General features: G+C 41.6%; 2 protein-coding genes across 3 annotated transcripts in view; one reads left to right on the forward strand and one right to left on the reverse strand.

Moving 5' to 3' along the window:
• The window catches only part of LOC129398196 (glutathione S-transferase Mu 2), a 266,011-nt gene that overhangs the window by 143,208 nt on the left and 96,556 nt on the right, over positions 1-26,247 (reverse strand). The gene's annotated exons all lie outside the window — the stretch shown is intronic.
• Positions 1-26,247, forward strand: part of LOC117974945 (notch homolog 2 N-terminal-like protein A) — an 83,190-nt gene that overhangs the window by 2,653 nt on the left and 54,290 nt on the right. For both annotated transcript variants that reach the window (XM_055114778.2, XM_055114792.2), the window contains exon 3: positions 18,841-19,100. In XM_055114778.2, the coding sequence (XP_054970753.1) occupies positions 18,841-19,100 (260 nt within the window). The remainder of the gene's footprint in view (positions 1-18,840; positions 19,101-26,247) is intronic.

Raw genomic sequence — 26,247 nt, forward strand, 5'->3', positions numbered from 1 at the left:
TCTAGCTAGTATACAAATAATGTAACACCATCTCATTTTGCTTTACATTTCTTAGAATACTAGCTAGTAAGGTCTTATTTCATATCCTTTCTTGGAAACCATATGTGTAGTAGCCAGTCTCATGAAATCCTTGTGTTGAGTCACTGTATTAGTCATCTTTTTGCTGAAACAATGCTGCTCAACAAAGAACTCCCCAATCTCAGTATTATACAACACACATCCATTTCTCCCTCAAGGATCTATAGTTTAGGTATGGATTGGTTTAAGTCTGTCATTTTCATGGCAGAGTGCAGGAGTGCAAGAGAGTTGGCAGAGACTCATGATGACTGGTCTCTGCTCAGAACTGGCACAGTCTCGCTTCTGCCATTTTCCGTTCACCAAAGTAAGTAACATGGCCAAGTCCAAAGTCATTGGTGCAGAAAAGTACAGTCTGCCCACAGAGTGCAGGAGGGGAGAGTAATATTTGTGGAACAATAATGCAATCCACCAGTCACTGTATGTGCTGCTTTCTTGCTTTTTGTTAAGCTTTTCTCCTTGTAGATACATGGTAACTTTATTCTTCCTCATCCCATTTTAACTTAGCTATGACTTTTGAACAGTGAAATGTAACTTGTTTCGTTGGCTGAAACGTGAGAGGAAGTCTCATGTGGTCACTTCTGGGAAGAACGCAGACATTTTTAAGAGCTAGTACATAATTGGCCCTTTTCAGTTTCCACTGTTTTATTGATCCTTGAAGATCAATAAGATGAAGCTTTCATCAACCTAAGTCCCTGAGTTACTGTGATGGTCAGAGCCTTCCTGCTAACCCTAATTGAACATGTAGAATGAGCAAGAAATTCATTTTTGTTGTATTAAGTTACTGAGATTTGGAGATTATTTATTACTGGAGCATAATCTAGCCTATCCTAACACATTGCTTTTTATTTCCATTTTGCAACCAAGTATTGTTATGTGTGTGTCTGCTCTCAGTTTTCTGGCTTAGAACTCAAATAACCGGCCGGGCGCGGTGGCTCACGCCTGTAATCCCAGCACTTTGGGAGGCCGAGGCGGGCGGATCACGAGGTCAGCAGATCGAGACCATCCTGGCTAACACGGTGAAACCCCGTCTCTACTAAAAATACAAAAAATTATCCGGGCGAGGTGGCGGGCGCCTATAGTCCCAACTACACGGGAGGTTGAGGCAGGAGAATGGCGTGAACCTGGGAGGCGGAGCCTGCAGCGAGCCGAGATCGCGCCACTGCACTCCAACCTGGGCGACAGCGAGACTCTGTCTCAAAAAAAAAAAAAAAAAAAAAGAACTCAAATAACCTGGGTAAATGATGTTGATAAATTAAACTATTCATTTTATTCTTTCCTGAGGGCACTGCTCTTAGTTTGGTCAACTGATTGTGCTTCAGGGAATACCTGAATTGATGATAAGGGACAAAAAATCGGAAGGTGTCACAGTCTTTACAGTCAGCTCCAAATATTCCAATGATACTTTTACCTTTCATTCAGTTTTTAAAATTCATTTTCCTTTTCTTCTCTCCAACTTGTTTCTGGGTAAAAAGGATTATTGATGTTGATATAGTTTACTGCATAATCTATACATCAATAATAAAAATAGCTATGTCTAATATATTTTTGCCAGATCCTCCTCTAACAATTGTGTGTGTACTAACTCTTTTCATCCTCGCAGCAGTCTTTTGAGGTAGGCTCTAGTTAATGCCCACTTTACAAATGACTAATGTGGAGCACAGGGAGGTAAATTATACTGCCCACATTCACAAAGCTGATTGATGGCAAAGCCGAGATTTGAAACCAATCAGTTTTGTTTCAGAATGGCCTGCCTAACCATTTTGCGTACTGCTTCCCTAATTTTGACACGTAACATTGGCTGGGACTTAGATAGGAGGACAATATGTCTGCAACATCTGTCACTTCAGTGATCCCTGTGATCACCTGGTTAGTCAGAACATGATGTCTTCTTGATCCATCACAGCTGCATGTCTGTCTCTCTAACCTTGGGCTTAAAAAACAAATGCCCTTTCCAGACAAAGAGGCATCATTCTGAGATCAAGGATACAGTGTCTGTAGTAGATTAAAGATGACCACAAATTACTTGCTACTTCTCCCATTGAGAGGTGGAATCTAATTCTCCTCCCTATAATATGGGCTACGCTTAGAGACTTACTTGACTAATAGAATACAGCAGAAGAGATGTCTGACTGGCCAGGCTAGGTAAGTAAGAAGCCTTGTAGCTTCCATGTGAGACTCTTGGGATATGTCTTCTAAGGCCTAAGCTGCTGGATAAGTCAAACTACCATGCTAGATAAGCCACGTGCAGAGGCCATGAGACCACATGACAAGGGGAGGGGCCTAGCTGAGCACAACGACCAGCAGTTCCCATCAGGGTGCCAGGCATTATGTGTGAAGCAGTCTTCTATCAGCTGGACACAACTGAGCAACCCTAACTGTGGCCACTATGGAATAAATTTGCCCTGCTGAACCATGCTAGAATTATTGATTACCAAAATGATGAGATACAATAAATTGCTTATTGTGCTAAGTTTTGGAGTAGTTTACTAAGTAACAATAGACAACTGGAACTAAATTTGGTATCTGAAAGTGGACTGTCACTATAACAAAAACTGAAAACAAATGGCAATGACTTTGTACCTGGTTGCCACAGAAGTTAGAAAGGCCTCGAGAAAAATGTTAGTGAATACTGGAAGGACATCGAGGAGACTGCTGGAGAGACTGAAGGACAGTAAAGAAAATACTATGGGGGGTGGCTGAAGAAATGACCTGTGTTATGTAGTGGCAGAAAGTTTTCGTCTTTGATAATGTGGGAAAATAGAAAAGGTGCCCAATGAATGGGAGGATCTGGCTAAGGAGATTTTCAGCAGAATTTCAAAACTACAGAGAGGTTTCTTTTAGCCACATTATTATAAGATATTGATTAAAAAAAAATGGGCTAAAAAAGGAGCCATTTGGTTTTTAAGCAGAATTTAGAGGAATTATAAAGAGGCAGGACTTGCTGGGTTCAGAAGAGACCGGGTGCATTCAGGGTGGCATGGCCGTAGACTTTGCTGGGTTCAAACATCAAACTGCTTCTCATCCTCAATCTCTCTAGACAGGGAAAGCTTTCAAAATAAGAAATGGCTTCAGGGCAAAAATAAATTCCAAGATGTGACAGCTAGACACATGATTAAGACCTCAATTAAGGTGGTGCCTCATATATCCTTTCAGTTAAAAAGCTTTCTACAATCTTGGGCAATGTACCTCTCCATTGGACAAAAGAGTTTCTAAGAATTTTAAGGTTCTGTTATCCCATGTCAGACTCACAGTCCAAGCAAGGTGAAAAAGCTGGCTTCAGAATGAAATGTGGGTGTGGCTTTTGCCTAGTAAAGTTCGTTATCAATTAGTATATAAGACGCCTTAACATTTTTAAGTGAATTATACCAGCTTGGACTGACTGAAAAGGATGAAGAGAGTACAAAGTGAAAAGATGCCTTTGGACCCTCAACCTACCTCAGAGAAGCAGGCTGAGAAAGTTACTCAGCCAAAAACAAGGATTACTTCTTAGGGAAAAAGAAGAACGGCTCAAAGAATGGAACCAAGAGCCCAGAGGACTGATGGATAGCCAGAGGGAATCATTCCCAGGAGCAGGACTGGGCCCTAATCAAGGAACTGGTAATATGTACTCAGCTAGATTTCAAAATTGCTGTGGACTACTGACCGCTGTATGCCTCTGTTCTCTGACTCTTCGAATGGGAGTGCCTATTATGGTTATCCTATCTCTGTCCCATTGTTTCTTGGGTGTGAGAGCCCCAGTGACTTCAGATCAAGGGGAACTATACTCAAGGAGCTCAATCTATGTGTCATAGCTATCCCACAATCTCTTCTTCAACTTCTCCAACACACCAAGACATTCTTCCAGTCTTGCATTGCTCCCCAGTTTATATAGATATATATGTTCCTTATTCAGCATTTATGTAAAACATATATTATTGAGCACTTATGTGATAGAAACCGGGGCAAAACAGAAAATAAAATAGAGTTTTATTTTGAGAGTTTTTTACAGCTTATTGGCTCTGAGAGGACAGACATGAGAACAAATAAGTGCCCAATTCTGCATTTATTTTGGAAGGCAGTTTTATGTGAGTTTAAATCAGTAAAGACATAGATATATATTTTTAGTTTTGATTAAAACAATTGGTAGCCCTTATTCATATTTTTCTATCATTAAAACTTATCTTTAAAAAATGTCTTCAGTCATATTTTCCCCTTACTTTCATTCATATTTACTCTTTACTTCTCTTGTCCTTACCAGAATGTATGCAGTAAGTTTTCATATTGTAACACATTCAACAAAAGTTATATGTGAACATAATAGCTGCTTTCTTTAAAACGGTTACTTTGAGAAACTGCATACCTTTTTTTTTTTTTTTTGAGACGGAGTTTCACTCTTGTTGTCCAGGCTGGAGTACAGTGGCACGATCTTGGCTCACTGCAATCTCTGCCTCCTGGGTTCAAGTGATTCTACTGCCTCAGTCTCCTGAGTAGCTGGGATTACAGGTGCTCGCCACCATGCCCGGCTAATTTTTGGTATTTTTAGTAGAGACGGGTTTTCAACATATTGGCCAGGCTGGTCTCGAACTCCTGACCTCAGGTGATCTGCCCACCTCAGCTTCCCAAAGTGCTGGGATTATGACATAAGCCGCCACGCCTGGCCTGCACATTTATTTTAATAATGTTGTCATAGCTACAGTCGCTTCTAGAGTTGCTCTTTGGGGATAACTATCTTATATTCTTCTGAATATATTTTAATAGTGACAAAACTTATCTTTGCAGGTGATTTTTAAAATTTGTATGCAGCCAAGTCACTATGAATTATCTTTAGTGAGTAAAGAGGAAGATCGAACTGGTAACACTGTGGGTAAACAACTGAAAAATAATGTTATCTTTCTCTGAACATACTTGCACAAGACAAATTCCAAAAATATTTTGACTACGTTATTTTTGAAAAGGGTTTCCAGTATTTCAATGTGACTACTTTCACTAATGGTACTTGCTTACCTAAAGTGCTTGTTAACATGCAGTTTTGGAACTTCATAGGTCTATGCCCATACTGACTTGTACTTGCTTAGTGTTGTTTTACATTCTAGTTCAACATCTATTATGTGATAGACACTGGGGATTAATAGGCTGTGGTCTTTGCCCATGAGGACCTCAAAACTTAGTTGAGAACACAGAAATACAAAGAGTCCTGTGTGAAAAATAAGTATCGGTGTTAAGATAAGGAAGCGGCAGTGGAAGACAGTGGAGGGACTGTCTGTTAGGGGGAGGAATTTATTGTGGTGTCGGCAAAGCCTTCTTTGGACTGAAGGATGAATTATGATTAGAAGTTCATTAAGAGGAGGAGGGAAGGGAACTACAGGAGTCATTCCAAGCCAAAGGAACAAAAGATGCAGGGACAGAAACAGCAAGATATGTTTGGGGGAATCTCAAGTTAGTCAATACTGTTATTGTGTGAAGTTCACAACAGGGGCAGGGAGGACAAGAGATGGGGCCCAATGACGAAAAGGCCTTGTATGTACCATGTTTAGAAGTTTGAATTTTATCCTATAGGAGTCAGGGAGAGGTTCTGTGGGTAGGATTTCCCATCCCAACAGGATTGTAAACTCCCACATCCAATTAGTCACACCTCCATTTTTTTTTCCTGTTTCTTTAACATTGTCTCAGATTCATTCCTTCTGAAATCTACCTTATTAGTTCAGGTCTTCTTAAATTTGTGCCTGGACTGTTAACCAACTCTTGACTGGTCCTGGGCTCCAGTTCACCTCTTGCTCCCAACAATCAATTTTCTACAGAATTATCAGAACAATCTTCCTTTCCATCAGTCTCAACTCTGTTCAAAAACTTTCAATAGTTTTATGTGACCTAAGAGGTAGCTGCCTCCCCACCCTTTCAGCTTGCCATTCAAGGCTGCATAATTTGGTCCCAACCCCCTTTCCGTCCTTGACTCCTCTCACTGCTAACAGAGACAGAACTCATTTACTTACTCTTTTGACTGTACCTTTGCTTTCACGAGGGCTCTTTCCTGGAATGATATGTCCATACAACTATTGTTGTTGTTCTTACTTTTAGCTCTTTTCTTAGAAGCCCACTTGTACCCAGGTTTGATCACACCCCCTACTCTCCTGCCCTGGAAGTAACTACTATTCTGGTTATAGTCTCTTAATAATATGCATCCACAGATAATGTGTAGTATTGTCTTGAAAAAAATATGCATAAATGGTATACTTTGTCTCCCTCTGCGATTAGTTTTTTCACTATCATTTAGTTTTTAAGATTTATCCCTATTGACATAAATAGCTATAGTCTTTTCAATTACTGTGTTGCATTTCATTTTATAAATATACCATACATTATTCATCCATTCCTCTAAGGGTGGGCATTTATGTTGTTTTCAAGGTTTTGCTATTACAGTGTTACAATGAATATCCTTAGCTTAGCTGGTCTCCTTGTCTTATACAAATTTTACTGACCTTTCAAGATCCTGCTTTCATCCCAGCTCCTCTGGGAAAGCCTTCCCTGAATCCCCCAGCCCACAGCGGCAAAGTCTTGGTACTCAAAGTTGCTTGTGCATCTTTGGTATCATCCCACTGCCAAGCACACAGCTACGCAAAGTAAGGCACTTAAGAAATATTCGCTACACGGATGAACAAATGAATGAATGAATGGGGCAGCACCACTCCGTGATGGCTCTATTCCTTTTTAATGGACTTTGGCGCCTTGGCCCACTTTCCTTCTTTGACAGCACTGGTCCTACTCCGGAGCATTCCTCTAGCTAGCAAAGCAGTGTGTGGATGTGTGGGTGTAGGTGGCGATACAGACCTCACTGGATGAGGACCGCCTCTCCCTGCAAGTTCACGATCCCGGCAAACTCCAGTGCTTGAAGTTCAGAGTCCTACCCCACCCCCCTCACCCCCACGCCCCTTCTGCACTGGTCAAGCCAGTGAGCCGCTGCAGCCCTGATCGAGTTAAGGCGCGGCGGCCCCCGGGACCGTTGGAGAAGGATGCGGACGGGGCCCGTGACTCGTAGTAGATCCCTCCGCGCGGAGCTCGGGCCGGCGCTTCTTCCTGTGGGAAACCCCTGGGTGCCCAAGGCGGCGGGGCCGAGGCCGCGGCGACAGTGGGGCGGGGCTTGCGGTGGGAGGAGGCGGCTGAGGCAGAACGACACACGAGGCTGCTTCGCTGCACACCCGAGAAAGTTTCAGCCAAACTTCGGGCGGCGGCTGAGGCGGCGGCCGAGGAGCAGCGGACTCGGGGCGCGGGGAGTCGAGGCATTTGCGCCTGGGCTTCGGAGCGTAGCGCCAGGGCCTGAGCCTTTGAAGCAGGAGGAGGGGAGGAGAGAGTGGGGCTCCTCTATCGGGACCCCTTCCCCATGTGGATCTGCCCAGGCGGCAGCGGCGGCGGCGGAGGAGGCGACCGAGAAGATGCCCGCCCTGCGCCCCGCTCTGCTGTGGGCGCTGCTGGCGCTCTGGCTGTGCTGCGCGGCCCCCGCGCATGGTGAGTATCGGGCTGAGGGGCGCTGTCCGCGGCGCCCGGGGCTGCCACCTGGGGCGACCCTTCTCCCCCTCGGTCCTTCTCTGTGTGGGAAGGCCAGGCTCGGCCGCCGGCGTGAAGCGAGGCCACTCGCTGGGTTCCCAAGAGTTTGGACATCGCCGGGGGCCCCTCCCGTGGTGCCCCGCCAACCCCTGGGGTTCCCCGCCGCCTCTGCTCCCCGCGGCCCGGGACCCCTCACACGCCGCCTCGGCAGGAGGGAGGCCGGCAGCAAGTCTCAGAAACTCCTTTTTCGTAGTGCCAGGGTGCAGGGAGGTGGGCAGTTTTGCCCTTCAGGTTCCGCGTTTCCTGGGGTCGAGCGAGAGCCGACGGCGGGCCTCGGAGGGGCTGAGCGAAGGAATGCCAGATTCTGGCGTGGAGAGCGGGGGCAGGGCCGCCAAGCCAAACGGCCTGCACCTTCGCAGCCAGCCTCGCCTTTGCCAGGGGGCGGCACATGGGCCGGGTGTGTGGGCTTGGTTTGGATGGGGACGGGGTTTTGCGGCGCGCCTGAGTTTTGACACTCCAACCCCACCGAAAGTCCGGAGGAGCCGGGTGTGCTGCTCGCGTCTTTGAAAGGTGGAGGCAGGAGAAGTAGGGCAACTGGTGTGGCTGCATGCTGAGGCACATGATTTAAAAATCTCAACTGCTGTTATTCTTTCCGAGGCGCGGAGCTGTGCTGCTGTTTCAGACTGTGTCCAGACCCAGGAATGTGGTGTGACGATCACCAATTCCTCCAACCTGGCAGCAGCATTTGCTGCTCCTTTGGCATGGCTGAGGGTGGGGCACGGGCGGGTGAGAAAAAGTGGATACGTTAATTCAAAGGGCTTCCTTAGACAGCTTCTTTATGGTTGGATGTTTCTAACACGGTTGGACCAAGGAAAGGGAATCAAATCATATCTTCCCCATCCCACCCACACTTTTAGATTCTACATTTCTTCAGACCCTTTAGTGGAAATAACTTGGGCTTTGGAGCCCTGCTCTGTAATCCTGGATTCAAATCCAGCTCTGCTATATGAACTCACCAATAAAATGGGAATGAAATTATCCAGCTAATAGGATTAATTAAAATAATGTATATTAAACGGATGACACTCCAAAGGTGTTCAGAAAGTCCTTTCAGGGCCGAGGCTGTGTTTTACTGCTTCTGAGATTGATGCTGCCAGTGGGATGGTGTCTTGTGCATATTTGTTGAACGGAAAGCAGCCCCTTCTTTTTCTGAGCCTAATCTGAATAAAGATTTTTACCTTCACCAAAAAACTAGTACATGAACTACATCTGTTTTCAAAGAAAAGGTTAGGAAGATGATGAGCTTCAGAAAAATATGGTCTTTGTTCATTGTTAACAGTCAGTCGACATGTCAATCGCAGATGTTTGAAAAGAGAACAAGGTTATTTATCACCCGAAAATAGTACTGGGTTGTTCAGCACCAACTAGATACTTCTTGGAAAGTTCAAATTTCGTACACGTCTAGGTCACTAAGAATTTCAGAAGTGGACCAGGAGGCTTTGTAGTGATGAAGCAGAGCTGTTGTTTCTGAAGCATTTAATAAAGAGCATATATGATGGTGTTTTTGCTTTTCCTTTTTCTTTGAGTGAAAGCTTTAAGTGTAGCTTTCGGATAGAGAGGAGTATAATCAATGAGACAGTCTGGGGGTAATAATCCTTGGTCTATCATTAACTTGTTTTGGTAAATAACTTAATCTTCATGATATGTAGTCTCCTCACCTATGAAGCAGGACTAAAGGAATAACCTGCTTTAGAGAATTGTAGGGAATAATAAATATGATTGTAAAGTGATTTGAAAAATTAAGTATTAAATAATATGATGTCAGAAATGGGATTACTCTGACACATAGGGCTTCTTTTATTATAGGATCTCAGTGCATAAAACTATGCCCTCCACCTCTGCTCTGCTGAGGTGCTGCGATTATTAGCTAGCTTTTAGGTAGTCAAGTTGAGTGTTAGTCAAGTTGACCCAAAGGATAGGATTTAGATATTTTGATTTTTAGACAGGTGTTCTTTAGATGCTAAACTAATGCAGAAGAGATTTAGAAGCCTGTTTCTTGGTACAAATCTTAAATCTTCTTAGAGTCTACAGTGAAGGCTTCTTGAATCCTCTTAATTTGTTATTGTGTTTTGCTAAGGTAACAATTACAGCACACCCTTCTAAACTTTTGAGTGTTCCTGTGTTTGGCTTGTGGCCAATTGTTAATTTAAACATCACGGAGTTTCTAAGGCAAGGAGATGTTAGCGGTATGTCTGATTGTCTAAACAGCTATCCAGGACCATCCTCTTGCTCCTTGTTTTCTTTTGCTTTGCAATGGGAAGTGACTCCCTGATTTTGCTGCCTGCTAGATAATTTCTCAGCTGAATTCTTCTCTTGCTTAAACAAAATCGGAGTAATTTTCTTTCAGATGATGATGAAATTTAACCTAAAACTATTTTTCCTTTCACTTTCTTATTATTCCTTTTTTTTTTTTGGTGTGGTGGAGAGGAGGAGGAGAGTGATTCCTAGTCTCTCTTATTTTTCTGAATGTTTAGATTTAAAAAATATTTACCCATAACTTCTCGGGATCTCTCTGCTCCATTCCCACCCTACTGCCTCTCCTGTAGGCTTCCATGACATAGAGGAGCAACTTTTGGTTCACCTGGATTGTAGTTGCTGACTTCAGGACCTTTAGAGAATGTTTAAATTCAGTGGGATATGCTTGGATGGTTCAGAGCAGCTTTACAATACATTTTAAAAATATCACACCCACAGAAATTCTATTTTGCCCACAAAATTTGCATTGATCTAGTTCCCACTCTGTGTTGCCATTCCTAGTGATCCTCCTCCCTACCTCTCCCATTATGGTAGAAAAAAACTCTGTGTCCTGGCTACATCAAAATCTATTGGGGTGGATCTTGGACTCAGCACCCAGGGATTCTGATAAGGTAAGTTTGAGAATCCGTATTTTTTCAAGGTTTACAGGTGATTCTGACAAGTAACTTGGTTGCAACCCACTGATTAAGTACATTTTTTTTTTACCTTCAGGTGTGTGTATGAGGTCTTTCTAAATTTAAGAAATTTCCATAACAAATGTAACCTTAGTCATTCCAGTGTTTAACGCTTCTGACTCAAGGAATTTTAAAATTGCTAACGTAAGAGATATAGAATATAATGTCATTTCTTCTGTTTATCTGGGTGCAATATGTCTGCATTGACCCTTTAGAAGGACTTCATATATTTAGATGATATAATAAATTCTCCACCTGTCCTTTTCCCTTTTCTTCTGTTTTTTCTTCTGTTTTCTTCTCTTTTTCCTTAAATGTCATCCATACATGTTGTTTTTTGACCCTTTATCTATATACGTCTGCAATGATTTTAGAGCAAAAAACTGCAAGGCGTGATTTGAATAAGGATATAAGAAATTTTACATCATTTTCTTTATATTGTGTTCACAGTCCATAGTTACATGCTTCCTTTCTTGATGTCTCAGTTCGAATGCCTAAATTTGAACTATTAATTTTCCTTCCACCCTTTCCTGATTTTCCTGTTTTTGTTTCCCCCCCCTTTCTCTGCAAATGACTTGAAACCAAAAGGTCTTCTGTTCTTTCTTTGTCAGCCTACCATATGTGTAGTATTTTGGACAGATCACTGAACTAGGAGCCAGAAGACCAGAATTCTTCTCCAGGTCTGTTATTAATTGGTTTGGTGACCTTGTAGGAGAGCCACTGTTTTGGTCCTCCATTTTCTGATGTTCATTGTTCATGGAAATAATATGGAGTGTTCGAGTTATGGATTACTAAAGAGTAAGATGGTTAGATGATTGGAATGGGACAGACAAGCAGATCAGAGATTGTAAAGAACTTGGATTTGAAAGGCTTGGTATTAATACTGTTGCTAGTTTCTGAGCAGAAGAATGACATGAAAATTATGCTTAGGAAAGATTATTGTTTTAGTCATATGCTTAGGTTCAGCAAGGAATTTCCAGACTGTCCTTAGGGAGAGGAGAGGTATGGATAGGATGCTGGTCCATTTAGGATGTTAGAGCTGATTGAATAGGTGCTAGTCTTGGGGCAAGACTTAGTCATACACTTTCAGTTAAGTACTATTTCATTGCAAGGTCTAGGTGAAGATAGGGATATATTTGTAAAACTGGGGAAATTGCTAGATTCACAGATAACCAACTTTGGGTAGATCAGTTAGCTTTGGTGTCCTTTTCAGTGCTATAGGGGTTCAGACCATTTGGTTTCTGAGATCACTGCTGAAATTCTGTGATTGTATGAGTATAATGTAAAAGTTGTCTCAATCAAGGAAACTTGGAGTAAAGACTCAATATGATGGATTTAAAAGGAATGGATGACAGTTCCAATTATGGGGTTCAAAAAACATGTGCTACAAGTATAAGATGAGAAAAATAGGGTACACTAGTAGTTCATGTGAAATAAGGCTCTGAATATTTTAGCTGAGTGTGTATTCCATAGCACATAGTAGTATTTTGTGCCTTCTAAAAAAGTACACATATCCATTGGGTATGAGTCGGAACATTATTCTTTCTTGAACTGCACTCTCACGATGCCTCCTCAGTTTAAGAACTTACTCTGAAATAGTAAAAGCATAGTGTCCAGATCAGGAGGTCATGGTTCAGCTCTGTGCTGCACTGGTAAGAACATGTGTTAAGCCTTTTTCCATTTTGAGCCTCACTTTTTAAAGAGGTTTTTGATGAACTGGAGTCATCCAGTGATGGGGAGGCAGGATAGCCTAGTGTTGAAGCACACGCACTCTAGAGTCTACTTGGGTTTGAATCCTGCCTCTTCCATCTACTAGCTGTGAATTTTTTTTTTTTTTTTGAGAGGGAGTCTCGCTCTGTCGCCCAGGCTGGAGTGCAGTGGCGCGATCTTGGCTCACTGCAACCTCCAACTTCTGGGTTCATGCCATTCTCCTGCCTCAGCCTCCCGAGTAGCTGGGACTACAGGCGCCCGCCACCACGCCTGGCTAATTTTTTATATTTTTAGTAGAGACAGGGTTTCACTGTGTTAGCCAGGATGGTCTCGATCTCCTGACCTGGTGATCTGCCTGCCTCGGCCTCCCGAAGTGCTGAGATTACAGGTGTGAGCCACCGCGCCCGGCCCAGCTGTAAAATCTTAATCTTTCTAAGCTTTGAGTTCCTCATATATAAAATGGAGATTATAATATAGCACTGGAGCGAGTAATACAAGAGACAATAGCTATCAAATGCTTAGCAAATATACAATACATAGTTAAGTACTTAGAAAATATGTTTTCAGTTATTTCGGGTATATACCTGGGAAGGGAGGCAGAAAATTTTGGTCATTCTGATTATTATTACTACTATTAAGCATAGAAGCACCACTAAAAAGGTGAAGAAGCCTGGAAATAACCCTATACTGAGGAATACGCCAAACCATTGAATCCTGGAAAAAAGAAAACAAAAGGCCCACATAACTATCTTCAGACTCTTGAAGGGCTACGTGTAAGAGAAGCAGAAGGCTTGTTCTTTTTTGTTCTAGACGGTAGAGATAACCTGGAAATTGTAGAGAGACAAAGTTTGTTCTTTTCAAAGTTAAGACATAATTTATGTATCATAAAATTTACCCTTTTAAAGTGTTTAATTTAGTAGACTTTAGTATTTCCAGAGTTATGAGACCACCACCATTATCTAATTTTGAAACTTTTTTATCACCCTGAAAGAAATTCTCTACTGCTTAGTAGTCACTGTCTATTTCCCTTTCTTTACAGCTCCTGGCAACACTAATCTACTTTCTATCTCTACGGATTTGCATATTCTGGACATTTCATATAAATGGAATTATATAATATGTGGCCTTTTGTGTGTGGCTTCTTTCACTTGGCATGTTTTCAAGGTTCATCCATGTTGTAGCATGTATCAGAATGTCATTCCTTTTCATGGCCACATATTTCATTTATGGATATACCACATTTTATTTATCTGTTCATCAGCTTATAGGCATTTGGGTTGTTTCTACTTTTTAGCTATTATGAATAATGCTGCTATGAACATTTTTATTATGTGGGCTTATGTTTTCAGTTATCTCGGGTATATACCTAGGAAGGGAGGCAGAATTTGAAGAATTAAGAAAGAAAGAGCTTTCTCACAGTGGGATCCGCCCACATTGAAGACTGTTCTTTTGTTGAAGTAGTCAGCCAGTAATTTCAGTTAACAAATGCATAGTGTTTACTATGTGCTGGATAGTGTTCTAAGTGCTTTACCCTTATTTAAAAATCCTATGAAGTAGGCACTGTTATTACATCTCTTTTACAACAGGGAAGTTTAGTACCTGGCCCAAGATTACACATTGAGTAAATGGTGGAGTTTGGATTGAAATTCAGGTGGTCTGGTTCCAGAGTCTGTACTCTTAAGAGCAGCACAATAATAACTCCAAGCATTTATTAAATTCTCAAGATTTATCTGGCACCATGCTACATGCTTGTATTCAAGCAGAGGCTGGTGATCATCTTTTAGAAATATTTTAGAAATGATTACTTAATTGGATAGAAATTAAATTTCTTGAATCTGAAGGTTCTGTTATTCCAAGGATGGCTGGAAATGGGGGAAAAGCCAGCAACAAGATGATGTCTGGCCTGAGGCTTTTAAGATGATCAGAATTTGTATCAAAAAGGAAACTGTGAACACGAATGATAAGTATTATAGGAATTCAGTTAACAAGTCTTGTCAGAATGTGGTAATAAATTATATACAACTTAAAGAGATGAAGTTACTTTAAATTGTGTGGAAGCCTTAGAAAAATTGAATAAAGTTTCTTGGGAAGATGATCTCCTTTTACAAATGTTTAGTTTCAAATAGTGGCAGCACATATTAGGATAGAGAGATGACTTCTAGAAAACTGAACATATGGGACTGGAACAGTGTATTTTGGAGTCAGTTACAGGAAGGAAGTTGTTTAAAACCAAGTGAACAACAACACTAACAAATGCATTTGAGAGAAAGAGCAGTGCAGTCCAGACTTAAACATTAGGGTGGCCATAATAGATGGGGAAGAAGGAGAAATCAGCAATCCAGACTAAGACTTCACTGGGTTTTGAGTTAGACAGAGGGAGTCATAGAAGCCAAGGTAAAATGATTAAAACGGTGCATGGAGTGGTTAGCAATTCTCCCTATAGGAGAGAGAATTTCCTTATGAAGTTTCAGATGAGACCACTGAACTTGACTAGAGGAAAGTCATTGTTTTTAGAAAACAGTTTCTAAGCAATAATTAGAATTAAAGTTTTGTTGCAGAGGGATAAGTAAGAAGTAGATGGAAAAGAAAGAGAAATATCTGAAATTAGGCTACAGTCATAGAAGGTTAGCTGTGAAACAATAATTTGGAAAGGAAAATGGGACCTCATGAAAATGTGGGTTAAAAGAGACTTGTATATCTTCTAAGGTAAAAGTAAAGAACTAAGCTGATGTCCAGCCCTCTAAAATATTTTAAATAGAAATCAAACTTTATTAATACAGTAGGTCTAGTTTCACATAAAGCAAATATGTGGTTCTGTACACAGGCTTTAGGAGAGTAAGTCTGTTGTACCTCATATGTAAGTATTATCCCATTTAGAGGAAAACCCTAAGTCTTTCTTTACAGTGGCTTAAAGGCCCCAATTGATCCACATCCCAGTTACAGCTCTCATCTATTTTCTGCTGCTCCAGATATTCTTGCTGCTTCTCAAACACGCTAGGGCTGCTCTCTGTGTTATGGCCTTTGCATTTGCTGTTCCCTTTCTCATGAATGTGTTTCCCTAAGATACCTGCATGATTACTCTCACCTTATTTAGGTCTCAACTCGAGTATTGTCATTGAAGGTCTCTGATTTTCCTATTCTAAACTGAGATACTTCTCTTTGCTCACCCCACACCCTCATCCCCAGCTCCATTCCTTCCTGTTTAATTTTTTTTCACAGCACTTAACTCCATCTATTGTGCATCTTTTACTTAGTAATTTTGTTTTCGTCTTCCGCTATTAGAATGTAAACTCCAAGAGTGTAAGAATTTTTCTAGCACTGGAAAAATGACTGGCACATAATAGGCATTTACTAATTGTTGTGTGAATGAATGATTATAAGTTTAATATTCTTTGTGGAAACTAATAAGGTTGATTTCCTATCAGAAACCGATCATTATTAATAAGCATATTGGATGGTATTTATAGAATTAGCCTTCATATGTTCTCTACTCAGAAGTTGGCAAACTTTTTCTGTAAAGTGCCAGAGAGTAATTATTTTTGCAGGCTTTGTGGTCTCATTACAGCTACTTGACTCTGTTGTTGTAGTGGAAAATCAGCCATAGACAATCTATAAATGAATGAGCATGGCTGTGTTCCAGTAAGACTATTTATGGACACTGAAATTTGAATTGTATATAATTTTGAAATGTCAGAAAATATCCTTCTTTTGTTCTTTTTTTCTAATCATTTAAAAATGTAAAAAACTATTCACAGGCCAAACAAAAACAGGCAGTGGTCCAAATTAGACTTGCAAACTGTGCTTTGTCAATCTCTGGTTTTACTGATTTCTTAAATATATCTTAGGTTAAAACTTATTTTTCCATACTTGATAGGGAGCAACAATGTGAATTAAACTGTAGAAACAAATAATTCAGAAATACATCTGTTTAGCTTTAGAAACTTCCATTTTGCTTCATTTTTGTTTTCCTGGGAACCTTATGTTTCCATTATATGTTTATGATGCTACCATTTAAATGACTTTGCATTCTCTTAGCATATGCCACATGATAGTGTTAGGGTGGTGTAATAGTTCAGGAGCAAAGCTGAGCAAAGCCCACCCACGTTTAAAAATTTGCCATTATTTAGAAGGTGCATAATTCCCATATGGGAGAATGAAGAGTCATCTAATAATGCCCAGAGGGCTGCACTGTGAGTGAGAATTGTGTTGCAGTTTTTAACATTCATAACACATTTCTTGAATAAGCTGCAAATGCTTTTAATAATATATCTCAGAGTTAATTTTAGCTATGCTACATTGGCACTTTTTGCTCCTCCACTTCAAAAAACCAACACAAGAAACTATTCTCAAATCAAGCTGTGATTTGGATGGGGCATTGTATTTTCCTCAATAAGCACAAAGAAGAGAGAAAAGATGTTTTCACTTGGCAAAACTTTTTTTTTTGAGATGGAATCTCACTCTGTTGCCCAGGCTGGAGTGTAGTGGCACAATCTCGTCGGCTCACTGCAACCTCCGCCTCCCGGGTTCAAGCAATTCTCATGCCTCAGCCTCCCGAGTAGCTGGGATTACAAGCGTGCACCACCACCCTGGCTAATTTTTGTATTTTTAGTAGAGCCAGGGTTTCACCATGTTGGCCGGGCTATTCTCAAACTCCTGACCTCAGATGGTCCTCACACCTCAGCCTCCCAAAGTGCTGGAATTACAGGTGTGAGCCACTGTGCCCAGCCCACTTGCAAAACTTTTTAACATTTATAAGGTTTTTTACATACTTGATTTTTTTCAGTTGTTAGAATAATCTCATGATGTAGGTGACCTTATTAACTATTTACAATGTGAGAAAATGGATAGTCAGTGAAGATAAGTAACTTGTCCAAGGTCACAGCACCAGAACTCCAAACCAGACCTTCTGACCTTCTTGATCCAGACTCCTCACAGTCACCTGCGTGCCATCTTTGGTTTCAGTGCTATGAACTTTCTTCACTGCCTGTTGGTCTGTAGCTACACCTACTCATGAAGATGCCCAGAGCCTTAGCCGCTCCTTGCTCCGCCATGCTTATCTTATGCAGCTCTGAGAGGGGTGAAGAGGCTGTGGCCAGTTACCTCACTACCACTATAGCTATTCACCACCCTGTTTTCTCCTTTAGCCATTTTAGCTACTACACAATTCTTCTGGGCATTTTCTGTCTTAGTTCCCTAGTATCTGGCCTTCCTTCTTTTCTCAGTAACTGTGACCCCTGCTAGCTAGCCTTGCCAACCAATGGTTAATGAAAGGTCTTGGATATGACTGTCAAAGACAAAAGCACTCATGACCCCAATGTTTCAGGTCACAATGATTAGGAAAATCAGGACAACGAGGCTTGGGCACAGAAGAGCTGGTTTTTGAGAGGGGGATTTAGAGTTTGGTTTAAATGTGTAATCTTTGAGGTAATGGTGGAACAGCCTACTAGATTCAGTTTTCTAGTCCCTGAAAACTAAAACGAGGACTAAGTTGAATCACATATTTGGGACACCAGCCAAATATATAGCAGCATTTATAGTTAGAATCAAAGTGTTTGTGTTTCTTAATTTAAATGCTTCTCAGAGATTCCATTTAAACAACTTCATTATGAAAATGGAGACTTACCATGCCTTTTTGATATTGTTCAGAGAAAATTGTCATAAATAATACACACAGTTTGAAATGGTTGTACATCTTATGAATCAAGGGGTGGCATGTAAAAAGGTTCCTCAGTGCCTCAATGTGGAAAATATCATAGAATGTTATTCTTCAATTGATTCCTTCCTTCACTTTGGTGTTTATATGGTATCTTAGATATTTTATGTTATTTTAATTATATTTTGTGCTTTTTTATTTGGTTAAAAATGCCTACTACTTAAATATTAACAGATTTTTAAATATCCCTTTGAACTCTTCCCCATTCCTGTACCTCCTTTCCCCTTTTCCGTTGTAATGTCAGCCACCTGAACATAACCCAGAAAACTAGGTATCAGCCAATTGATGTTTCAGTGGAAATAAGAGAAAGAAGCACTTACTACTTCTCAATGCTTAATTGAGGAAAAGCACATGATATCTTACATATTTTAAATTGGAGGGGATAATAGGGTCAAGTTCATGCATTATATTGTGGACATCTTAATCCTATCAAATGGCTTAGTCAAAATGAGAAAGTTAATGAATTTAAGCAGACAAGTACGAACAGTGCTCTAAAAAAGGTGCTGTTACACCATCCCAACCTGTACACACATGAAAAAAAGCTGGGGTGCATTTTGCGTTTGAATAAGGGTCATGTTGACTGGCCATGGCAGACCCTGCTAGACCATACACCTGATACTCTGTCACCTGGCAGGACTCAAAAGGACATGGGAGTATGTGGTTAAGTTCTCTAAGGACTCTTTCTTCTAAAGGGAAGCAGTTTTATAGGTGGTATTTGTAGGTCTGTTGATTCACAATCTCGTGCTTTCTTGATTGGACTGTATTGTTTTACTGTAATTTTTTGGACTTACAAGAAGTCAGGTGTTTTCATGGACTCTTCTCTTTTCCATACAGATGTCCAGAAGGCTTGTTGGGGGAATATTGTCAACATCGAGACCCCTATGAGAAGAACCGCTGCCAGAATGGTGGGACTTGTGTGGCCCAGGCCATGCTGGGGAAAGCCACGTGCCGATGTGCCTCAGGGTTTACAGGAGAGGACTGCCAGTACTCGACATCTCATCCATGCTTTGTGTCTCGACCCTGCCTGAATGGCGGCACATGCCATATGCTCAGCCGGGATACCTATGAGTGCACCTGTCAAGTCGGGTTTACAGGTAACTAATGAGACCAAAGCCAGTGCTTTCCTACCTTCAGCAGATACCTTTATTTAGCATCTTTTAGATCATGGTGTCTGGCTCTTAAATGTCCCCCAGCTCTGGTGCACATTTAGCATTGTGATAAGGAACTGGGATGTTCCAGACAACTATCCCTAACTTCCTTTTAAGAGTTTCAGGGGGCAGAGAAAGAGAAAGAAAAAGGACCAAATACTTTGACTGCTTAAAGTATATATGTCAGGGCCAGGTGCGGTGGCGCATGCTTGCAATCCCAGCACTTTGGCAGGCCAAGGCAGGAGGATCACTTGAGGCTAGAGGTTTGAGACCAGCCTGGGAAACATAGCAAGACCCCATCTCTACAAAAAAACAAGAATAAAAATAAAACAAAATTAGTCATGTGTGGTGGTGTGCACCTGTAGTCCTAACTACTTGGGGCTGAAGTGGAAGAATTGCTTGAGCCCAGGAGTTTGAGGCTGCAGTGAGCTATGATCGCACCACTGCACTCTAGCCTGGGTGACAGAGTGAGACCCTGTCTCAAAAAAAAAAAAATATGTACACCAGGATGGGGAATCAGAGTTTACTTCACTAAAAGAAATAAGTACACTGTCACCAGAGGAAAAGTTGCTGATGTTATTGACTATTTGCTTTTAGAAATCTCCCTCCCTAGACATTCAGGGCACTGGCTTTTCTGGTTTTCTGAACCCTGTTCCTTTTGCTTCTTCATCACCTTGTTCTTATCCATTAAATGTCTGTGCTCCCTGGAGCACTGTTTTGCGCCCTCTTTTGAGCCACATCACAGCTCTCCCTAGGGAATTTCACTGTGTGTATTCGCCTCCACTGCCACTGTCTTCATTAGCTTGCTGATGAATCTCACCATCATTCCCTTAGCTCCACCCAACCCTGACATTCAGGCTCATGTTTCTAGCTATCCTTTGTATGTTCTCCTTGGAGATATTCTACAGGTACTTTCAGCTCACCTTGTTGACAGAAATACGTAGCAACCATGTACATCCCAAATACCCACGCTAGAAACTCCCTGTCCCTTGTTCTGACCTCATTTCAACTCAGTCACCCAAGCCAACCTCTGAGTTGCCTTTCACCTGTCTATTCCTCCCATTTCCTCTGCTACCCTGTAGTTGAGGGCCATGTTATCTCTCACCTGGACTTCTGAAGTAGTTTCTGAATACGTTTTCTTGCCTTTCTTCTCTCCCCATCTCATTCACCCATGATATTACTACATCTTTGATTATAAATGCAAATATTCTAACAATCTCACCTGCTTACAATGTCTAATATTTTTTCATCATCCGCAGAATAAACTGCAAACTCTTTTACATGACTTCCATAGCTCTCTACAGCCTAGACTTTACATCTTTTTGTAGCCTGGCCTCCCCACAAGCATCTAGGCCTAGTCACACCAAATTCTCCTTATTTCCTGAAAATGTTGTACTTATTATTGCTTCCATACAGTTACACACCCTTTTTCCTGGAATGCCCTTTTCTACAACTGGTGATTGTCCAGTGTTATTTAAAACTGTGTCTTAGTGACCCTTTCATGATTCCTTTAGGCAAATGGTCTCTAGGTTTTATTATTTTTATGTATCACATTTTATTGTAATTTTTTTTTACACATATCTCACCTGAATAGATTGTGGGTTTTTCTAGGTGGGTCTGAGCTTTATTCAAAAGTGTTTATTAAATTAGATGAGAAAAGGAGGAACATTCTTCATTTTTTCTCCTGCTTTAAGCACTAAACCAAGAGTTCTATAAATGCAATAAGCAAAAAAGTGAAACATGTACTCAGAAAACTATACTGGATCAGTTAGTGTAGAATACTGTTATATTAATTTTTCATTGTATTAGGGTTCTCTAGAGGGATGGAACTAATGGAATATATATGTATGTATATATATTCCAACCCAAAGTGTCTTGGTGGCAATCTTAATATATATATATTGGCAATCTTTATATATATATATAAAGGAGAGTTTGTTAAGTATTAATTCACATGATCACAAGGTCCCACAATAGGCTGTCTGCAGGCTGAGGAGCAAGGAGAGCCAGTCTGAGTTCCAAAACCGAAGAACTTGGGGTTCGCCATTTGAGGGCAGGAAACATCCAGCTCGGGAAAAAGATGTAGGCTGGGAGGCTAGGCCAGTCTCCCTTTTTCATGTTTTTCTGCCTGCTTTATATTTGCTGACAGATGATCAAATGGTGTCCATCCAGATTAAGGGTGGGTCTGCCTTCCCCAGCCCACTGACTCAAATGTTAATCTCCTTAGGCAACACCTTCACAGACACACCCAAGATCAATACTTTGTATCCTTCAATTCAATCAAGTTGACACACTCAGTTTTAACCACCATAAATCTACCCCTTGTCAACTTGAACCCATACACATCTCCTGAGATCACACATAATCTTCAAATAAAGACAATAATTAGGTAATAATTACACCTAATGTAGTATAACTATTCTTCGTACATCCCAAAACACACCAGTCCCCAACTGAAACACTCTTACATAAAGTTAACGATACTTAAATGCTGATGTGAAGTCAATAAATCTTATGTCACATGATAAAGGAGAAAGGAAATAAAATGAAGATATTTTCTTAGTACAAGTGTGTGCAAGCACAGACATGTTTTTAATAAAGGAAGGAGGAAATACTGAGGACAATTACAGTCCTCATTTCTGCAGCTGGTCACATGGTAGTAGCTGGTATTGATGACTACCTTCTTCTACCCATTTTGTATTCCTTTTGCCTTCAGCAAACACCTCAGCAGGTTGTGTTTTTTTTTTTCCTGATGGTGAGGCCCAAACCTTCATTCATCCAGGCAGGACCATTTGTAGTCCCGCCTGGATTGGGCTGTTGTAGTTGCCCATTGACCTTAATCACAGGGCATGGTAATACTAAGAGACGCCCTAATGGATCTCCTGTATTCCATGAATACTCTTTCTTACCTCCGTTCTGGAGGAGTAGACTGATTTCATCTTGATAGCCTGGGTCTTGATAGCCTTGATGTCCCAGCCAACACTGTAACGCCTTTCTTAGCCTGTTTACTTAAAGGTAGGAACCCAAAGTGTCCTGGTGGCAATCTTAACTACCAGTTGAATGGAATTGTTGTTGTGTCTTCTGGTGGCAGCGTTCCTCCCTCTGGAACTAAGACCTCTAGGCCAGCAGAACTTAATGTTGCGGGAACAGGAAGCAAACATTTTGCTAGTGGATCACTAGGGGTGATGGTGAGTGGTACCACTTCCATTTCCACCCCTTGATTCCTGGATCTGTGAATCCTGGCTATGGGAGAAACAGTACTACATATTGGACGCTGATTCAGAGCATACACAGCCTTCTTGAGAACTTTGCCCCAACCCTGCAAAGTATTCTCACCTAGTTGGCATTGTAATTGTGACTGCAAAAGGCCATTCCACCGTTCTGCTTCAGGATGTTGGGGAACATGGTAAGACCAGTGAATTCCATGAGCATGAGCCCACTGCTGCACTTCTTTAGCCATAAAGTGAATGCCTTGGTCAGAGGCAATGCTGTGTGGAATACCATGACAGTGGATAAGGCATTCCATGAGTCCGCAGATGGTAGTCTTGGCAGAACCATTGCATGCAGGATAGGCAAACCCACATCCAGAGTAAGTGTCTATTCCAGTAAGGACAAACATCTGCCCTTTTCACAATGGAAGAAGTCCAACATAATCAACCTGCCACCAAGTAGCTGGCTGATCACCCTGAGGAATAGTGCCATATCAAAGGCGCAGTGTTGGTTTCTGCTGCTGGCAAATTGGGCACTCTGCAGTGGCAGTAGGCAGGTCAGCTTTCCACCGGCCCATCTTGTTTCCTGCACTTGGAAGGTGGGGCATGAGCACAAATGTTAGGACCTGAAAGGTGGTGAACTCTGCCTGGGCAGGGCAAAGCCAGAGGAAACTCTGGTGGAGGTCCGTAGCAGTCCTGATGTGCAAATCGGTCATCCAACCTGGGTGTAGGGGCAAAAGACTGATTGAACCATCTAGTAGCTGGTTCCCTCCAAAGTTTTCCTCGGGATAGCTGGCACTCTTGCAAAAACCCCACTCTTGGTACCAATTTACTGTATTAGTCCATTTTCACGCTGCTGATAAAGATATCCCCGAGACTGGGAAGAAAAGAGGTTTAATTGGACTTACAGTTCCATATGGCTGGGGAGGCCTCAGAATTATGGTGGGAGGCAAAAGGCACTTCTTTCGTGGTGGTGGCAAGAGAAAATTAGGAAGAAGCAAAAGCAGAACCCCTGAGAAACCCATCAGATCTCATGAGACTTATTCACTATCATGAGAATAGCACAGGAAAGACTGGCCCCCATGATACAGTTACCCCACTGGGTCCCTCCCACAACACATGGGAATTCTGGGAGATACAATTCAAGTTGAGATTTGGGTGGGGACACTACCAAACCATATCATTCATCAAAAGGTGTTGGTGGGGTAGAGGGTAGTTAGGATGATCCATTATCTCCATCATGACGATGATGGTATTGATGATGTAAGTCACTGAAAATATTTGGTGTTATAAGAATAATTTCTTCCTGATTGTCAGTTTTGAGTTGTTTTGCTATTAGGAGGCAAAGTAGGGGGGCATATACCCACTTAAAATATTTTAATTCTGGCTAGTGGAAATGACAGTAATGCCTTCTTCATAATTAAAATGTCACTCTGAAATGGTCCCAAATTAAAACTTCTTCCTTTGTTGTTAAGAAGGATCTCTTCTTGGTGTGTTCTGCAAGATTCTGATCACTTTTTTTTTTTTTTTTTTTTTTTTGAGATGGAGTATTGCTTTGTCGTCCAGGCTGGAGTGCAGGGCGCAATCTGGGTTCACTGCAAGCTCCACCTCCCGGGTTCACGCCATTCTTCTGCCTCAGCCTCCTGAGTAGCTGGGACTACAGGCACCTACCGCCATGCCCGGCTAATTTTTGTATTTTTAGTAGAGATGGGCTTTCACCTTGTTAACCAGAATGGTCTGGATTGCCTGACCTCATGATCCACCCGCCTCCCAAAGTGCTGGGATTACAGGTGTGAGCCACCACACCCGGCCGATTCTGATCATCTTTTATACATATGCTATTTTTGTCTATCACTTTAGGAATCATCACAGATCAAGGTCATCCTTTTGGTTTTTGTGATAGCGCTATACCTCAGTCAGCTTACTAGCTCGTCTCCACTCAGAGATGAAGAAGCAGAGGCAGCAAGTTAGTGCCTATACATAATATATATGGAAACCAAATTCAGGGTTGATTCTTTCTTTCTTTCTCCCTTTCTTTCTCTCTTTCTTTCTTTCTTTCTCTTTCTCTCTCTTTCCCTCTCTCTTTCTCTCTTTCTCTCTCTTTCCCTCTCTCTTTCTGTCTTTCTTTCTTCTCACTCTGTTGCTTAGTACAGTGGCGCAGTCTCGGCTCACTGCAACCTCCACCTCTTGGGTTCGAGTGATTCTTGTGCCTCAGCCTCCCAGGTAGCTGGGATTACAGGCATGCGCCATGAAGCCTGGCTAATTTTTGTATTTTTAGAAAAGATGGCGTTTCACCATGTTGGCCAGGCTGGTCTCAAACTCCTAACCACAAGTGATCTGCCCACCTCAGCCTCCCAAAGTTCTGGGATTACAGGCATCAGCCACCACTTCCGGCCCAGGGATCTTTCTGTTTCAGTTGTGGGCATCACTCTGAAAATCACACTTGCTAGAAGTGAGCATTTATATCTCTTCTCCACTGTAAATAAGTGCCTCTTAGTGACATGAGTGGAAAGACAAGAAGAATTGCAGTTCCTTCATTTTCTGTCTTAACTCCCTGAGATGTATATGCTGTGCCTAAATTTGTGTTATAGTTTTCTCCTTTGATTTGACATTCCTTGATAGGCAGAGAGCACTTTTCTGTGCTCATATGTCACATCTCGCATCTTTTTCCCTTATAGAAAAACTCTTGTGTCTCCCATTTACCTTTCTATGAGGTCAGAGATTTAGATACTTTCCTAGACAATCAACTGGAGTATTAACAAATTCAAGGAGTTCTCGCCATCCCATTACTGGGTATATACCCAAAGAATTATAAATCGTGCTGCTATAAAGACGCATGCACACGTATGTTTATTGCGGCACTATTCACAATAGCAAAGACTTGGAGCCAACCCAAATGTCCATCAATGATAGACTGGATTAAGAAAATGTGGCACATATACACCATGGAATACTATTCAGCCATAAAAAAGGATGAGTTCATGTCCTTTGTAGGGACATGGATGAAGCTGGAAACCATCCTTCTCAGCAAACTATTGCAAGGACAAAAAACCAAACACCGCATGTTCTCACTCATAGGTGGGAATTGAACAATGAGAACACTTGGACACAGGAAGGGGAACATCACAAACCGGGGCCTGTCGTGGGGTGGTGGGACGGGGGAGGGATAGCATTAGGAGATATACCTAATGTAAATGACGAGTTAATGGGTGCAGCACACCAACATGGCACATATATACATATGTAACAAACCTGCATGTTGTGCACGTGTACCCTAGAACTTAAAGTATAATAATAATAATAATAATTCAAGGAGTTCTCATCTCTGTAGTTTAAATAATAAGCGACTTAGACTAATGACAACAAAAAGCCAGCCATGTGAATACCAAATTTACTAGTTCTGTGAGGATATTTTTTTCTCTTTCTCTTTCTGCCTCAAAGAATCTGCTTTGCTTCCCCTGGCATCATGATTTAGTTTTCAACCCGTCAGAGTCTTCCTGCTAGTGCTGGTACTTTCCTACTTGAGAAAGTCCACGGAATACCTTCTAGACCTCTGTCCTCCTGATGGCTTCTATTTCATTTGTTATATAGGGACCCAGAGGTCCTTCATCATTTTCAAACACATCAACAGATATTTATAGCAAGGCCACAATTAATAAAATGTTTCCCAGAATATATGTGTGTGTTACATTTAGAGGAAACAGAAGTAGTATTGACTTGTTTCTATCACCGGAGGTCTATTTAGTAACTATATTTTGTGGAAAATATCGATATATTTTATCCATTCAACAGACATGATTTGAGAGCATACCATGGAGACCCAACCCTGCCAGTGTGGCAGGTGGTATAATAGAAGAAAATAGCAAACTCGGTGTATCTGTGTT

The sequence above is a fragment of the Pan paniscus genome, chromosome 1, assembly GCF_029289425.2.
Source record: "Pan paniscus chromosome 1, NHGRI_mPanPan1-v2.0_pri, whole genome shotgun sequence".
Taxonomy (NCBI): domain Eukaryota; kingdom Metazoa; phylum Chordata; class Mammalia; order Primates; family Hominidae; genus Pan; species Pan paniscus.